Here is an 18,998-nt window from a genome sequence, read left to right as displayed (position 1 = left end):
AAATTTGCCCTATTTGGATATTATTGTATTATGTCCAATACTGTTGCACTGATGTTAATAAAATAAATTAATATATAAAGTATAATAGTAAGTATAAATATATTTTAAACAGAGGTGTCACTGGTACTGATGACACCCGATGCAGAACCCTCTTTGCAGCCGAAAAGTGGGTGTGGCCTATCATGGAGGAGGCGTAGCATCACTGGTAATCCAGGACAGTGGGTATGGCCTAGTTAGAAATGGGCATGGCTTCGCGGGCAGCTCCCTATTTCATCAATCCGGGCAGCGTGCCCAGCATCCCTGGATGTTCTAGCATCACGCAAAACTACTGGATGATTTTGAATTGTGTTGAAACTATTGTATACAGTATCTTAGTGACCTAGAAAGAAAGTGAGGTATGTATAATCTCGATGTGACATCATGGAGAGGAGCAATAAAGCAGAAGACAGATGCTTGACTCTATCACAATATTAGATGGTACTACTATCTCTGTAAAATTTGTTCCACTGAGCTATAACATACATTCACAGGAGCAAAGTTATATATATATATATATATATATATATATATATATATATATATAGTGCAGTGTTTCTCCACATAAGTGGAAAAGGATAGCACTCTCCAGACTTAGTTTGTCAATTTAAACACCATAAACAGTTTATTGAGAGAACACGGTTCCAATACAGTTCACATAAAAAAATGGAAAGGGCTCACCAACGTTTCGGTCCTGAGATAGGACCTTTCTCAAGGGATGTAGTATGGCTGACCGGCGGCCTCCTGACCGCCGGTCAGCTTACCGACGCCGGGATCCCGGCAGCATACCGACGCCGGGATCCCGAAGGTGAGGGGCGAGTGCTGCAAGCCCCTTGCGGGCTCGCTGCGCTCGCCACGCTGCGGGCTTGGTGGCGACCTGCGGTCACCACGTGTTCTATTCCCAATCTATGGGTGTCGTGGACACCCACGAGTGGAAATAGTCCCTGTTGGTCGGCATGCCGACCATCGGGAAAGTGAGGCGTTGGGCTCGTGGAGGAGGTCATGTGACTGTCGGTCAGCTGACCGGCGGTCACATGAATACCACCCTTCTCAAGGTAATTGCCAGTAAGTTAAGTGGTCAAGGTTAGCAATGACAGCAATCAACAATGTACAGCAGGAACCAGAGTTTATGGGCAGTATTCAATTGTAGTCAGATCTGCCGTTTTGTTGGAGACTTTTTTAGGTCGGATACTGTTCCGACCCATTCAATTGGGCTGATGTTTTTCCGACAGGTTGGCAAACACTCGGATCGGCGGAGACAGGATTTGGCCGCAAATTGAATATTCAAATGTCGGATCCTTTCCATCGGAAAGGATCCGACATCATTTGAATATACCCCAAAGACTACAAAATATTACATAATATAGTTTATATTCAAATAATCAGTACATTCTTTCTTCTTGCAGAACATGCGCTATAGAGTAAGAGAAGTAGGATGAGTGTTTCTTAGCAGGCCTTAAGGCCCATACAAATTTCCCGATAAAATAAGCGATGTCGCTCATTTTCCCCCTTCCTGAATGTCGTCGCTCATTTTAGTGTGTATGCCTCCAGCGACGACCGATGTTCGGCCTCGCAGGTCGGCAACGATCATCGTTGTCGGCAGTGCATGCAAGCTCGATCTTGACTGTAGTCCAGGAGCTGCATGCACGGCCGGTGGCTGCGTGACGTCACTGAACGATATGAGCGGTCATATCGCTCAGTGTGTACGGGTGGCCGCCGACCGCCAGGCCCGGCAGGGGAAACACAAGATGACGTCGCTCACAGAGTGACGTCGTCTATTGTGTATGGACCTTTAGTGTAGAGATCGTGGCCATGGCTGAGAAATGTTAGACTTTGACCTTGAGATGAAAGATTTCCACATAGACTACTGATTCTTTGCTCAGTGACAAAATCTAAAAGGTCACTTGCCTAGTTCCACTAGTCCCGTATCTTCTGCTTCCTTCCTGCCCTTATTTACTAAATATAGAATAAGTGACCCTAACAGCTGTTAGTGTAATACGGATTAATAGTGTCACCAACAGTATGAAGAATAAAAGCAAAAATCATAACAAAAAAAAGTCATATAGGTGCTTCAAAAGAAGTAATACGCCCCACTGTGGCGCAGAAGATGATGACCATGTCTTTGAACGGAAGCCAGTGTCCCAGGGCTGCTGAGGTTGTTTGCGCAACGATCTTCAAAAAAAAAGACACATTTCACAATGAGTTTATATAATAGCAAAGCTTTTATTAAAAATTAAAATCTTGTGCAGACAGAAGTAAAAAAGACCTTAAAACATTTTTACCACCACCAAAGGTTTAAAAACAGCTGCTAAGCGTTATCATTTTACATCATGTCATATATTCATTGACGAAAAAAAACACACTATAAAGTTGCAGTGCTGCTGACTCGGGCGGGTGGCAGCCATCTTGCAGCTTTTAGCTGTCTGCCCGGGGTCCTGAAAGGCTCCGCCTCCTGACAGGAACCTGAGCAGCCAGTCAGAAAACATGGTCTAAATCCAGCTCTATAGATAGATAGATATAGGACTAGTGTAAGATGCAAATTAAAAGGAGACATCTGATTGGTTGTCAGGGTGTAGTGCAAGTTTTCCACATAATTGCAGTGTTGGTAAATGAGCTTTAGTATATGTGATGGAAACAGTTTCCAGACAAATGGCAGGATGAATACGTGATCCTGCGCTGAATGCATCTACAGCCACGTCTCCATTTGGGTGCGGCAGCCAGCTTACTGATGTATACTAATGCCAGTATCCGCCTTTCTATGTAATTATCTGTTGCATGCCTCGTGTGCAGGGATCCGTCAGACTCACAATCAGGCCATTAAGTCATTAAACCAGGCACAATCATCACCATTCACTTTCCCCAACCCCCGTCAGGGATTTCCACAATGGAGAAAGTGAATGGTCCAGTTTCACCTAAACGCAGCTTGGTTGCACAATCGTGAAACACTGACACTGGAAGGAATAATAACAGATAGGAGAGATATAATGATTAAAGTGGTATAATTTTTTTTTTTCACTTAGCTTAAACAGTGTTTCAAACAAGTACAAGCCACCCAGGTAAGTACGAGTTTCAAGACCTTTAAATGAGAGAGCGACCGGGGAACTGATATGAATTCCACTGTCCATTGGAGAGATTCCAGATTACTCCCATTGTGATCCCTATTTATACCTTACCAGATCTCAGTATGATCACACTTATAAGATTGGCAGCAGCACTACATAATAAAGGTTGTTTTTTCCCTCAATGCTTTAATATACATTACAGTCAGGCGTGTAGCCAGAACGTTGTGGGCCCCATAGCAACATTCTGAAGGGGCCCCATCCCAATGCTTCTAGAGAGACACTTCTCTGCAGCAGTTGTTATTTTATGCCCTATAATAGTGCCCTAGTTCATTTCTGTACCATGGTAGAGCCTTATTTAATGTTATGCCCCATAGTAGTGCCCTAGCTTCTTTTATAAATCGCAGTAGTGCTTAAGTTCACCCTATGTAACATTTCAGAGCTGCCAGTACACATTATGCCGCACAGTACCCCCCAATTCACATTATGATCTATAGTGCTCCCCGTTCATATTGTGCTCCATTACAGTGCCCGGTTCATTTTATATAACATTATAATGCCCTCCAGTTCATTTTATATCACACTACAATGAGCAGGTCCAGGTGCATACCTAGATATATTGCAGGCCCCAAAAAAAAGTTTGAAAGGACCCCTACATACCACCCAATGGCGAAAAATGTATATAACACATGTTACTGTGACAGGGAAGGTGGCCCCTCTCAGCTCTGGGCCCCATAGTAGCTGCACTGCATGCACCTATGGTACGTACACCCTTGATTACAATATATAACCCATTTATAGATTGCTTAGGGAGCTTTTTCTTTAGTAACATTCTATTGTTTTCTTTCATTATTTTGCTCTGGGAAGATTAGTTTAAGTTAAGAAGGGTACAGAATAATAAACAGTTCTGTCACATTCATCTGAATGATGCACTTTGGACATAATGGAGGAAATTCAATTGTGTTTCCCCACGGCCACCAGTAGATCGCACCCAACGGACCAATTCAATTGTTGATGCGATGAGCCGTGAAGACACACATTTCCACTTGCAACCCCTGGTGCCTGTCTTCTTACTGTTGGGTACGCAATTCTGACTGCCAGAATTTCGTACCCAACCCATATAAAAAAACAATTGGCTTTTCAAATATTGAACATGCATCCACTGCATGCTATATACATCTGCACATGAAGTGATGCACTTATATACTTAGCAAAGTACTGTAATACAACCCCAAATATGTTGCAGTTGGCAAATGAGCTCAAATGTATCTTGTGTGTGGGAAGAAATACATATCTATAAACACTATGGCAAGAAGTTTTCTGTAAGTGTTTTCTTAATTCTTTTTGATTCTCTCAGATCATTTCCTCTGCTTGACGGCCTGAAAGAGGATTTGCATTTGTCAAGCACATCCTGTTAATGAGATAAAACACAGCAGCAGCGTCAGGAAGAGAACAAAACCATACAATACAATACAATGAGATAGTGACGGGCAAAATAAAGTAAATTGCAGGACTAAACAAGCCGTTAGCTATACTGCATGTGACATAACTACATACCTCCCAACTTTTCCGTTCTTTAAATAGGGACACACGCGCGGCGAAGCTTCGCTCGCTCCCAAAATAGGGGCGTGCCCTAAGGAAAAGGGGGCGTGGCTTCACGGGAGGACCCGCGATCACGAGCCACGCCCCATTTTCGTCACTGAGGGGGCATGCCCAGCGCTCTGTGAGCCGCTGGCATGCCCCCTCTCCCTCTGACTCCAGTGAATAGACGCTGTGCGCATGCGCACAGCGTCTATTCACCGCTGCTCTGCTAAGCAGGGCAGCGAGAGTCAGAGACTCCCAACTGCTCCTCCCACCGCGGGACACTGCGGCCCGCGGGTGGGACAGCGGGACAGTCCTCGAAAAACAGGACTGTACCGCGAAAATCGGGACAGTTGGGAGGTATGTAACTATTGGGGTAATTCAGACCTGATCAAAGCAGCAAATTTATTAGCAGTTGGGCAAAACCATGTGCACTGCAGGGGGGGGGGGAGGGGAGGGGGATATGTAACATGTGCAGAGAGAGTTAGATTTGGGTGGGTTATATTGTTTCTGTGCAGGGTAAATACTGGCTGCTTTATTTTTACAATGCAATTTAGTTTTCAGTTTGAACACACCCCACCCAATTCTAGCTCTCTCTGCACATGTTACATCTGCCCCTCCTGCAGTGCACATGGTTTTGTCCATTTGCTAACAAATTTTCTGCTACGATCAGGTCAGAATTACCCCCTATATCGGTTCTTCAGACAGCAAATTATAACACAATTTGGTCTATACAGTAATTCATAGTCATGCATTTAGTATATATGAGCTCGAAAATGGAAAATTATGAAAAAGTCATAAACAAGATGGGTTTGCACAGATACTGTACCTGAAACTCAATCTATCTAGAAGTTTTCTGATATTTTTCCAGAATATCCCAATTCCTAATAGGACAGCTAGGATCAGTATCGTTGCCAAAAGTGATGCCCATCTTGGTGCCAAATTCGTAGTAGAATTCGGAGTAGAATTCTGCACTAATTTAGTAATTTTTGCAATTTGAGGAGCTTTTTTCTTACGACCAGAGTGCTCCACAGCTTCTTCTAAAGTGTCGAATGAACCTGAGGAATGAATGTGCAAAGTTACATTTTGCCGTGTCGGTTCTATATCAACTTCACTTTGTAATACAATTCGATTTATTCTTTGTAATGAGAAATTCCCATACAATGTTATGTAAACTTCTATCCTCCAGTTAATCACTAAGGGGGCAATTCTGAGTCGGACGCACGTAAAGCTGTGACTAATGTTTTTTCTCTGCGCATATATCGCAATGTTTACCACCGGGTGGGCGAAGATCAAAATTGCTTGGAATTCCATGCTATTTTCCTAGACATTTCTGGGTGGTAACAGGGAGTGTGGCTACAAGTTGCAGGAGCGTTGATGGCATGTTAGTGTCAACGATTGCATTTAAAAACACTATTGCATTGACACCAGCAGCCATGGTGAGTTGGACATACTGCGCTTGCCATAAGTAGGTCAATAGTCTGCCGATCGTGCATCCTTGTACATAGGATGTCCATTGGCAATGGCATAACCATAAAAACACTGTCATAGATGAAGAGCCAGTACTACACATAGCCCTGTCTAAAGGGGCAACCAGCATCTATGGGGATGCTGGACACGCCCCCCAAAGTGACGGAAGAGAGATCCCTGTGAGGCTCTGCCCATTTTATTAGGCCACACCCCCTTGTTGGGCAGGCAGCGTGCGCACCGTTTGTCAGCACACCTCCAATTACACCTGCCCTGTGCTGGGTAAATGAGATGACAGCCAGAGTGCATATGGCTACACACACCCACGAGACATCCACAAAACGGTTCTCTAATATGTGCTACCATTATTGCTGCCCAGTTGCCACCTGGAGACACCAATTTGGCAGCCAGAGAGGAACGGATGAGATGCGCGCAAAACTCTGATTTGCAAAGATGCATTTGCAGCCTGCGAAGCGTTCAGGTATGGTTACAGGTAATTTTTAGTGTGCTGAAGGGAAATTTAATGGTGGGGATTTGCACCCCCCCTCTCTCTGTCTGTTGTTTGTCTGTGACCCCTCCCACTTTCCAGCACCTGATACATAATTATCTCCAGGAATGACCGAGCAACTATCATTGTTTGTCTGCTTGTGTGCGAGAGGCATTGAATGGGAGAAGTATTTTGAAGGCATGCTGTCCCTTGTAGTGCCAATGGGAGATCCTGGGGGTGGCTCCTGGGTGAGTTGGCTCTCTGTCTGGATGTGTTTTAGTAATAGCCTTTATCATGAGGCCTACTGTGACAAATTACATGGCCCTATGTGGGCACTGCTATTATGTAGTGTTAGAACCGCTGATATTGGAGAAGCCGTGAAGTGATTCAGCAGCTAAACGTGTGTTTGCAAACATGTGTGACTAATTCTCTGAATTTCTATTACCAGATAGGTTCAGATATGGTAACAGGTAATTTTTAGTGTGCTGAAGGGAAATTTAGGGGTGGGATTTACACCCCCCTCTGTCTGTTGTTTGTCTGTGAGCCCTTCCCCTTTCCAGCACCTGATACATAATTATCTCCAGGAATGACCGAGCAACTGCCATTGTTTGTCTGCTAGCCTGCGACGCATGCACAGTATGCAACAACAAACAAAAAACCAATAGAGGCGGCCACATTCGGACTTGCATGTTACTCAGGACCAGGCCCTAAATTAGGATTTACATAAAACATCACTAAGTAGCTAGGCAGAATTATTACAAGATGGATTCTGGGGTTGAATGCTGTTCTCCATCTGGCATTAGGATAAGGAGTAAGTCTGTCCTGTACCTTCAAAGACTGATGTCGCAGCCTCTTGTGACCCATACTCCAGAAAGTTAGGATGGGATTGATTTTTTGTGAAGAGAAGCAGAAAGGTGCTATTAATCCAGGAGACCCAAGATTCATTGTCACCGCAGATTATGTCTTCGAAGCAGATTGCTTGTGGCATTTTACAGACAGCATCAACATAATCATCATTTCTTATAGATAGGTGCACATTACAGAGACTGGATTTTACAGCAAAGCTGTGCACTTTCCATTGTCTGGTCGTGGATGATGAACTAACAGCTGCAAACATAAGAGAAAGAAAGGGAAAAAAAAATCTATAAATATATATTATATACTGTATACATATATTGTGACAAGTTCACTGGAATAGTGGTGGAAGGCAGGGATATATGTCCCAGGTTTCTTACCTATGTGTTTTAAAACCCCAGGAATATTGTGTTGGCTCTGCTGAGAGCTTTTGGTAGGAACCGGATTAGGGTCCTGGGGTTGGATCAGGGCCGTCTTTTCGTATGGGCTCAATGGGCTCTTGCCCAAGGGCCCCAAGAGAATAAGGGCCCTAGGCTGATACCTGAGGGTCCCCTCTTTCCAGAGGTACCATATTTTTGAAAATCGGCCCTGGGGAACCGGAGATATCCGACTTGAAAGCAGTGGTCCCCATCCAAGCCTGTTAATTGCTTTTCCCAGCCAGATATTTCGGGTTCTGTCTGACTTTGAGTATTTCTAAGGGTATAAGCCAAAAGCTTGGACTCTTCCCTTTTAGTGGACACTGGCAGTGTGTCTCTACTATGCCCAGAACCAGAGATATCAGTCTTCAAGCAGCTGGTCATTGCTCCAGCTCCACATGCGTAATATGCAGTTTTAGATTTTCGTTAGTGAATTGCTCTGGCTCCAGAACTCTGATCCCCAAGCCCCCAGAATCTTCTGAATGGTGGGACTTTCTACTATTTTATCCTATTCAAAGCTAAGAAATATATTTTCAGGAACCTGAGATATCTGCAGTCAAGCAAGCTGCCCTCCCACCGTAAAATGATAAACATTAAGCCCACTCCACTAGCCACCCCTCCCCTACATATTAAACACCCCCTACCACCCTGGAAGTCATGTACCAGGGCTTCTTCATTCAGCCCAATGACCCCTTCTACAGTTTAGCCCCATCTGTGCAGTAAAGGAGTAATTAGCAGAAATCACTGCTTCAGGTCCTACATGCTGGGCAGAAGATAGAACACCCCTAACCGCCTGCAGGACATCAAGGCTGCCGCTGATAGCTCCTCCCACCGCTACCGCTGGAGCATGGGTAGGGGGCCCAGTGCATTGCTGTGCCCAGGGGCCTACACTGCTGTCAAGACGGCTCTGGGTTGGATGTGAGAAAAGAGGGCGGGTTCTCCATCACTTTAAGCCCAGTTCTTGGGCTGTTAGCCTCACAGAAGGCTAATTAGGGCTGTCAGCTGTATGGGTGTGCTAAAAAGACTGTCAGCCAGATCATTTCTCTCTCTCACAATGCCTGGGGAAAAGGAGAGACTATGGAAACTGTGAGAGATAACCTGCTATTGAAAGTCAGTATATATTTCTTTTTATATTTCTTTTAATATTTATTTCTGTTGCTCTGCACAATAAAACTGGCAGAGGCTATTGCACCAAACCGACCGACTTGTGTGGTCTCTCAGCTGCTACATCCTGCTATTTACAGTACGATGCAAAAGTTTTAGGCAGGTGTGGAAAAGATGCTTTATAAAATATAAGTATTATTAGTTTATATTTATCAGTTAACAAAATGCAAAGTGAATGAACAGATGAAAAGAGAAATCACACTTTGCACTGTTCTTGAGGGAATTCGTCAGGGAGAATGTTCCAGACATCTTGAAGAACCAGCCACAGATCTTCTGTAGATGCAGGCTTGCTCAAATCCTTCTATCTATTCAAGTACTCCTAGACAGAATCAATGATGTAGAGATCAGGGCTCCGTGGGGGCCATATAATCACTTCCAGGACTTCTTGTTCTTCTTTATGCTGAAGATAGTTATTTATCACATTGGCTGTATGTTTGTGGTCATTGTCCTGCTGCAGAAATAATTTGGAGCAAATCAGATGCCTCCCTGATAGTATTGCATTATGGATAAGTACCTGTCTGTGTCCCCAACTTTATTTTTTTTATGAAATGCAGCCACAAACCTGCAAGGAATCTTCACCATGTTTTACTGTTGCCTGCAGACTGTTGTTGTTGTTGTTGTTGTTGTTGTTCCATTCTCCAGCCCTTCTGTGAATAAACTTTCTTCTGTTACAGCCAAATAGTTTACATTTTGACTTCAGTCAAGAGCACCTGCTTCCATTTTTCTGTACCCCACTTCCTATGTTTTTGTGCATAGTTGAGTCACTTGGCCTTGTTTCATCTCAAAGGTATGGCTTTACGGATGGAATTTTTCCATGAAGACCACTTGTGGACAGACTTCTCTGAACAGTAGAAGGGTGTACCTGGGTCCTCCTGGTTTATTCCAGTTGTGAGCTTATAGCACTGCTGGACATCTTAATATTTCGGAAGGATGTAAGCATGATGTGTATTTCACCTGATGCACTATGTTTTCTTGGCTGACCACTGCATTTATGGTCCTCAACATTGCCTGTTTCTTTGTGCTTCAATGCTGAACAATACAGGCAGGTACTTATCCCTCATGCAACACCATCACGGAAGCATCTTCTTGGCTCCAAATTTATTCTGTAGGAGGACAATGACCCTAAACATACAGCCAATGTCATTAAGAACTATCCTCAGCATAAAGAAGAATAAGGAGTCCTGAGGCCCCCACAGAGCCCTGATCTCAATCATCAAGTGTGTCTGGGATTACATGAAGAAACTGAAGGATTGTGGTCAGTAATAATAGTGCAAACACATACAGGTACCTCTTTGACATTTAAATTACAGTAACAGAGAATGCTAAAGTTGAGCAGCCTAAGCAAAGAGATGCATCCTAGTGTAAATTGTTATTAATACATTTATGTTTGGCTACAGCATCATCCTAGTCCAGAACTAAGATACTGCAGGACCAGTTATGCAAAAGAAATTCCTGGCACCAAACACTTTGTTGCTATGGGGGGTATTCAATTACCCACGATCATTGGTGTTGCCGGAGGCTATTCAATTAGCCCCGATAAGCCTCGAGAGCAATGAAGCAATAACCTATAGTGTCTTAGTACCACATCAGTGGACCATCAGGTGAGAATAGTTTAGTTATCAGCTGCTTATGCATGTGGTAATCAACTATAAGTGTGAAAATGAACGTAATCTCGCCGCAGTAAGAATGGTTAATGCCCGTGGTGTCTCGGTAACGCTGCTATTTCAGTGACCCACTGGGACGTGGTCAGGATACTGGCAGTCATAATCCTGATGCCTTTATCTTGACATGCAGCCATACAAAATTCCGGCACCCCAGCATCCAATTTGTAAGTATGCTGCCCACTGTTAGTGTTAGGTGACGGGGGGGGCGGAGGGCGGATATGAATTGATGAACTGTGGAGCTGACAGGCAGAGCCGGCCCTAGGCATAGGCAAACTAGGCAATTGCCTAGGGCATCTGGTATGCCTAGGGGCACAAGCAGCTTCTGCTGATTAAAATGATATGCGGCATGCCTATATTCTGTGTGTAGCATTTCGTATGCAGATACAGCCACAGTCATTTTAATCAGCAGAAGCTGCTTGTGCCTCCTAGCCACATAGCAATGCAAATAAGATGCATTTTCATAAAAATTAGGCACCGATGTTAGCAGAGCTGCCAGTTGATTTACGCCAGGAACTATATGTGTCATTATGTGTATAAGGGCATTAATAATGTATGTGTAACATATGTATAAGGGGCACTATGTGTGTCATTATGTGTATAAGGGCACTAATAATGTGCGGCATATGTGTAAGGGACATTATGTGTGTCATTATGTGTAAAAGGGCATTAACAATGTACTGTATGTGTAAGGGAAATTATGTATATAAGGGCATTAATAAGGGTTGACATAATGTGTAAGGTGCATTATGTTTATAAGGACATTAATAATGTGTGTCATATGTGTAAGGGGCATTACTGTGTGGTTTTATGTGTATAAATGCATTACCAATGTGTGGCATTATGTGTATAAGGTGCTCTACTGTGTGGTGTAACGTGTAGAAAGGGCACTACTGTGTGGTCTAATGTGAATAAAGAGTAATATGGTGTGGTGTGATGTGAATAAGGAGCAATATGGTGTGGTGTAATGTGAATAAGGAGCAATTCAGTATAATGTTATGTGAATGAGGGGCACTACTGTGAGGAGTAACGTATATAAGGTAAAGTGGTAATACTGTGTGATGTAATGTGAATAAGGGACACTATCGTATGATAAATTGTGAATAAAGTTGCACTACTGTGAGGAATAATTTGAATTGGGGTTACTATTGTGTGGCCATGCCCCTTGCCAGCAAAAGCACATCCCTTTTTGGGCTGTGCGCCGAATGTGCACACTGTTCTTATTTAAATTACAGGGGGTAATGGGTGGGGGGTGATGATGCTGGGAAAGGGGTGCAGGGTCAGAGGCGGAACCAGCGGTGGTGCTAGGGGGCACCAGCCAAAATCTTGCCTAGGGCATCATATTGGTTAGGGCCGGCTCTGCTGACAGGGATCAGGGGAGGGGGTGGAGTTGTCCTTTCCCAGCCTTCGGCAGGAATATAGCGGCACGATCGGTGCCAGTATAATACATCGCCCCCATAATGTCTTGTTACTAATACAGTTATTTAAGTTCTAATTGCGTCACTGGTAAAGTCTAATAAGAGTAAATGATATTTATTAGAGTGCTGAACGAGTAATGGTAGTTCTGATACGCGAACCAGAAAATGTTTATGCAGAGATGAAGACTTAAAGAAACAATATTGCATGCTCATTATTCAATTGCAAAAACTTACCTGTGGGATGAGTGTTTATGGAGGTCAGGGGGCGAGGTGCTCCTGAAAAATAAAGTGTGGTTTACTGGAACCAGTGTTGTAATGCCATTTTATTGCTATGGGTGCTTAGCTTACCAGTAAGGGGAATATAGAGTATTAATTAGGGTTACCCAAGCAAACACTAGCTATTCTCACGTGGGCGGAGGCACTAGTAATTATCGTACACTACCAGGATAGTGGGTGGAAAGCGGTTACACATATAAACACTAAAATGATATAATCATAGGGATCTAACCAATGGTGTGCCTGTTTTACTGATAATGATAATAAACAACAATAGTCTGGCCGAAATGACAGAAGTGACAAGTGATACCAGTAAAATTATCCGGAGGCTACAATGGGCCACTGCCATGTTCAGATGGCGGTAGCTTCTGGGGCCAATATCGGAAATGTTTTGGATATTGGTAAATCTGGCGGCAACCTATGGGGGATGCGGCTGCCGGCGGGAATGGAGGGATCGCAGCAGGTAATGGTGATATTTCCTATGGTCCCTCCTATGTACATTGCAGAGATACATAATATTTGTGGCCAGCCCCAAAAAACTGTGTTTTCAGGGAAAAAGCCGCCAACATTGTATGATAAATTGACCCCAAAGTCTCTTCTTCATCATTAAGTCTTTAAAAAATAAATAAATAAATAAAAAAGATCATCTCCCACTATTACTGTAGGCCCACACGTGGACCGCAGTAGATTTATATGGTTATTATTACCCTTATCTACAGTATATAAGGGGCAAACCACAGGACAGGCCCCTGACCATGGAATGTCAGTATAATATTTGCTTATATGTATTTGTACTTTTTTGCATTTGTCTGCGAATATCTTCTTAATATTTAATCTAATAAAAGGTATATTTTAATCAGATCATCAAGGATTTCCCACATGACTCCCAGTGGCATATTTGCGGCTAGGCACACGCCTAGGGGGGCTACCAGCTGGAGTTGGCATGGCAGGCCACCACTACAGATAAATTAACCATTTGTGGCTGTCTGATCAGCAGATCAGCATTTTCAGATACGTGCTGCACAATGGGGGTTATTCCGAGTTGTTCGCTCGCTAGCAGTTTTTAGCAGCTGTGCAAACGCTATGCCGCCGCCCACTGGGGAGTGTATTTTAGCTTTGCAGAAGTGTGAACGCATGTGTAGACGAGCTCTGCAAAAACAGTTTGTGCAGTTTCAGAGTAGCTCTGAACCTACTTAGCGCTTGCGATCACTTCAGACTATTCGAGTCCGGATTTGATGTCGTACACCCGCCCAGCCATGCCTGCATTTTTTCAGACACGCCTGAGTTTTTGCAAACACTCCCTGAAAATGGTCAGATGACACCCAGAAACGCCCCCTTCCTGTCAATCTTCTTGCAGCCGTCAGTACGAAGGAAAACTTTGCTAGAACCTGAGCACAACCACAACGGGCTTTGTACCCGTACATTGCGCGTGCGCATTGCGGGCCATACGCATGCGCATAAATGCCATTTTTTTTCATCTTATTACAGTACTGCGAAAATCGGCAGCGAGCGATCAACTCTGAATGACCCCCAATATGCGATGGATGTCTGCAGTACTCTTTAGGGATGGCCATCGACCATCAATGATTCAAAATCATTGATGGTCTATAACCAATGGTAACTACTTTTATCATCGATGGGGAGAACCAGATGGTTTCCCGCCATTGATGATAAAGAGCTATAAAAAAAAAAAAAAAAAAAATGGACAATAGCTCTGCCCCTGACACCCACAAAGCCACACCCCCAGACCCTGATTGGCCCGTGGCTCAATATCAAATTAAGAGTGACCATCCATGGACAAAACCATTGATGGTTCCCTTACGTATGGTTTCCCACCATCAAGTTTATCCATCAATGGTACAATAAATGGTAACCATTGATAACCCACCGATGGCCATCCCTAGTACTCTCTCTTCCTAACCTGCTCTGGCTTGCTAACACTGTCATACATACTCGTTACGGAGAGTGGACAGCACACTGGAAGGCGGGACTATGGCTTGAAGTTTGATTGGCCAGTGAGATGTCAATCATGCTCACAGTGGGCCACTGACAGAGGGAGGGGCGGGGTTTGTCTGCACAAAGATGTAAGGGACAGAATAAGTAGATGGTTTTGGGCAGGGCTTACGGGGATGAGTGGGCATGGCTTACGGGGATGAGTGGGCATGGTTTACGGGGATGAGTGGGCATGGCTTACGGGGATGAGTGGCAGTTCTGCACACAACCGAAGGGGTCCAACCCCGTGCTCTGTTGTCTGTATGTAAATGCCAGGAATGGAAGGGATGGGACAGACAGCATTTGCCTGTGACTGGGCAGGTAAGATACACCCACCATTCTGTCACTCATTACTGATGGGAGAGAGTGTGTAGATAGAGCATGTGGTGTTGAGATGCGGTCAATATACCTACTGCCTGTCATGATCCCGGCGTTCAGGATCCCAACAGACGTGTAAATGATGATGCCCAGAATCCCAACAGAAGTCCGGTATTTGCCCTTGGGAGGTGGTTCATGCCACCACTGAGGGGGAATAGCATAGTATGGTGAGCAAAGCTCGCCGCTGGGCCCGAAGCGTGGCGAGCACAGAGAGCCCACGAGGGGACTTGCTGCGCTCGTTGATGGATTCTGGTATCTGTCACCTGACCGATGGAATCCCATAATGAATCTGTGGTGTCTGCAGCTCCCTGCCAAGCTGTACATGAAATGCCCTTGTACAGTGTCAAGATGGTGCCACCAGTTATACAGCATGACTGGCAATGGCAACACTTCGACAATAATTCCCCTACAAAGCTTCCAGAGAGAGATATCGGCCACCATGGCTGATGTGCTGCACTGCACTATGGTGGGGATGACAGAGAGAGTCCAAGAATGTTTTTTTCGATGTGGTGACCATCTAAGAGATGTGATCTTCAAACCTTGAACAGTGCGATGAGCTACAGAACCTGGGTTACGTATTACACATTTTGGTCTATTCATGAAGCAGTGAAAAGAGAGGAGAAGTGAGCCAGTGGAGAAGTTGCCCATGGCAACCAATCAGCATTAAAGTAACATTTATAATTTGCATACTATACAATTGTACGGAGCAGCTTTTTGATTGCCATTGGCAACTTCTCCATAGGCTCACTTCTCCACTCTTTTCACTGTTTCATGAATACACTCCATAGTCCTTAATAAAGTGGCTTGCTCCACTCCTAGATACTTGTGTTTAAAATTTGGGAGTAAGCTATGAAGTTATTCTTGAAATTAAAACTTAATGTCTCGTTCGGATATTCTGTTAGTCTACGGCTTTGTAAGGCGCATGCTACTGATTTTTAAAACGTAAATACTGTGAGCATAACTGGAAGGTCTCTATGGAAGGAGCCCGGAAGCCTTTGGTGTTGGCAGACCGATATATTTTATTGTTAGGATAATTGGCATAACACCAAGTCACAGCGGCATACAGTAACTAGAACTTTTGCTCCCCAAGCCAAAAAAGTTTCTGGCACCAACTAGTTTGTATTGCGTTTTGTGTCATTGTCTGGTAGTCAAGTGATCACCAAAAACACAACTATTAAGGATGTACATTGTTTCAAAGAGGGGGCTCTTCTCTTTGAAAGTAGGGTCCCCCCTGAGTATACTGGTGGAAGTATCTGAGATAGGTCACATCAAGTTCCCACCCCTATTTATGGAAAACATTATGTTTTGTGCAGGATAAAATAAATATTATCATTTGAAAGAGACCTCCATCTGTCAAACAGGTTGGGGGCATCAATCCCAACTCTATCTCCTGCATGACAATTTTTTTCTGTAGTGCAGGACATGCTCTGGCCCCTCTTGACATCAGAGCCCAGCAAGATGATGTCAAACACCTGCAGTCTCCTATACACCAATACTGGTTGCCCTCTGTATTTTTATTTATGTCTTTATTTTTATTTCCTGAGTGCAGATGATGAGTGGGACTTGTTCCCGGCACTTTTGCTGAATATATGGTGGATGAGTCCCACTTGTCATCCATACTCGATGGATTCAATAAAGACCAACAAAGATACCCTTTCTGTAGTATTGTATAGCAATGATAAATATAGAACATGGATTTGATAGTGAAATAAACTTACCTTGTATGATACCAAAAAGGAAAACAAAGAAAATCACTCTCACAGCCAATTTTGAAAAAATATCTGTGGAAAACAGACCACAATCAGATGTTTAATAAAATGAATAACATTGAACAAGCTATATTCTATAAAAGGTCATTTTATCCTCAAAATATCATGTAATAATTCATAAAACATGGTACTAGTCTAATATCATCAATAATTTAGTGATATAAATTACAGAGTTTACTGACCTATAAATACGTAATTGATAAACAATATTATTGTGCAATATACAAACCATACAATGTTTCTACAGTATTAAGTGCAGGGGGAAACACCAGTGAATAATGCAAAGCCAAGGGGTGAATGTAATAGGTGGTGTCATTCAGGCACAGTTGGATTAGCTGTCACTAGGAAGTGAGAGTTCTCCTGTTTTTGTTTTCTTTTTTAAAGTGGCAATCATTTACATGTCAAGATCAACCTGGTTTTGCCATATAAATGATTGGCACTTTAAAATAACAGGAGAACTCCCCCCAAAATCTCTCACTTTCTGTTTCTCCCACCCCATTACATTGCCCCTAAAATGTTACCCAAAAACTGAACTCCCTTTAAAAAAGTATTTCATCTTCGACACCAGGAAATTCAGCTACCGGATGCCATTGTTGAATACAGGCGGGAAGGATCTTGGCTTTGGGTTTTGGGGTTAATAACCAGAGGTGACACCATCTCTCTTCCCTGTATCACTGGACGCTTCTTCCTTTTCCTTCTTCGTTTCTTCTCATCTCTTCTTTCATCTCCAGGGGGGGTTTTCTGCTGATCCATAATATCTGAGGACCCCGGAGGCGTTATGTCCTCTAACTCATTGTACTTGACCTCTGGTTTTGGATCATTTTTCTCAGGCACAAAGTTGGTCTGAGTCTCTTTGCAGGCTTGTGAAGGAGGACTGTTGTGAACCTCAGAGGAACCAGTACTAGTCACATAATGCACAGAATCCACTGAAGACGGCTTGGACTCTTGCTGGAGACTGTCCTCCACACTAAGTCCAACATCCCTAAAATATATAATAATGTAGAGTTACCACCTCCCCTCACTGTTGTTTCTTTCTCATCCACCCATATCTCTCTCACTTCAACTATTACTGGTCAACATAAGTAGATGATGTTGATTAGATGAAGAGCAAAGTGACACACACACATGCATACATATACAGGTGGCAAAATGGGACAAATCTTCACATTTGATGCTACATCTGAGCAGGCAGATCATATGGGAATGCCTCAGTAGATGACATAGGTCAACATAGTTCATCATCTACAGAATGCCTTTCATGCCACCCCAAACGTGGTAATCCATCATGCACTCAGCCTTCCATCAACCTCCCATTCTATAAACATGCCCTTAAAACTGATCTCTACACTCCAGCCTATCACCCCTTACCTTCCAATCTCTGATTTTCAACAGCTCTACTGCTCTCTCCTTCTTTGTGTCCTCTCATCCTGGTGAGTGTAAGCTCTTTTGAGCAGAACCTACTCCCTATGTATTATCAACAAAATTATGTGTTTTTAACACTGTAATTTTGTATATTTTTAAAGCTCTGTACTTAATGTTATATCAGTCAGTACCCGTGTTAATTATATATTTCTCCTTTATATACTGCACTATGGAACCCTTGTGGAACCATATAAACAAGAGCATAACACTAGTAATCCATTGACGTGACCTACAGTATGCAGTAGTGGATCTACTGCTATGTGTCCAAATCCGTCGCCCAGGGGCCTACCTAAAGGGCTAACTGTTGATGGTGTTGGTATCTGGCAATGCATCACACTACAGTGTTCAAACTCAAAACAAAAAATAAAAAGAATACAGCTTTCAGCAACCATTGCTGCCGGGAGCTCTCAGCAGCAAAGGCTGCTGGGAGCTGTAGTTTATTTTCAGTTTTAACACTGTAGCGCGGCGTAATGCCAGATACCGGCACCAGTAACCTTGGTTACTTGTTATGGAAAAATCAAAAGAATAGACAATTTTCAGTGCGCTCTAGGAATAGGCAGCTAGTTAATGTACCGATCACACAGAGGTAACTCTCATATATACCTCCACCAAGAGAATAATCTCAAGCAAACTACAACATGTTAGGTGAAAATGTTATGTGATTGTATATTAAATTTTAAAACGGTACATCACCATATGCACTTTTTTCTTTGTTATATAACATTGAAAATCATCTGTGGAAGGACCCTGAACTACAGTCGGTCCCTTTTTTATGGGCGCTTATATGTATTATCACAACATTTTGCAGTTTGGTTACTTGTACTCCGCAGTAAACACATCAACAATCTCAGCCCTACGGTATGTGTCACTCTAAGCTCACAGGTGGGGATACTTTATGGGGTATATTCATTTGAAGTTCGAAAAGACGGCAGTTTTCGAAATTTTTTAGGTCGGAAGAGGTTCCAACCTATTCAATATAACCCCAAATTATTCGACAAGTCGAGGAAAAAGCATGTG

The 18,998-nt window shown here is 43.4% G+C and overlaps 1 protein-coding gene across 2 annotated transcripts in view; it reads right to left on the bottom strand.

The window, feature by feature from the left end:
• Positions 1-2,281: 2,281 nt before the first annotated feature.
• LOC134965849 (uncharacterized) overlaps positions 2,282-18,998 on the bottom strand; it is a 39,102-nt gene continuing 22,385 nt past the window's right edge. For both annotated transcript variants that reach the window (XM_063942229.1, XM_063942230.1), the window contains 6 exons: positions 17,141-17,541; positions 16,509-16,571; positions 12,379-12,420; positions 7,459-7,737; positions 5,506-5,734; positions 2,282-4,506 (listed from right to left, as the gene is read on the bottom strand). In XM_063942229.1, coding sequence (XP_063798299.1) covers positions 4,449-4,506; positions 5,506-5,734; positions 7,459-7,737; positions 12,379-12,420; positions 16,509-16,571; positions 17,141-17,541 — 1,072 coding nt within the window. In that variant the 3' untranslated portion in view covers positions 2,282-4,448. The remainder of the gene's footprint in view (positions 4,507-5,505; positions 5,735-7,458; positions 7,738-12,378; positions 12,421-16,508; positions 16,572-17,140; positions 17,542-18,998) is intronic.

This window comes from Pseudophryne corroboree, chromosome 10 (genome assembly GCF_028390025.1).
Source record: "Pseudophryne corroboree isolate aPseCor3 chromosome 10, aPseCor3.hap2, whole genome shotgun sequence".
In the NCBI taxonomy this organism is placed as follows: domain Eukaryota; kingdom Metazoa; phylum Chordata; class Amphibia; order Anura; family Myobatrachidae; genus Pseudophryne; species Pseudophryne corroboree.
This window is presented reverse-complemented; position numbering and strand designations above follow the sequence as displayed.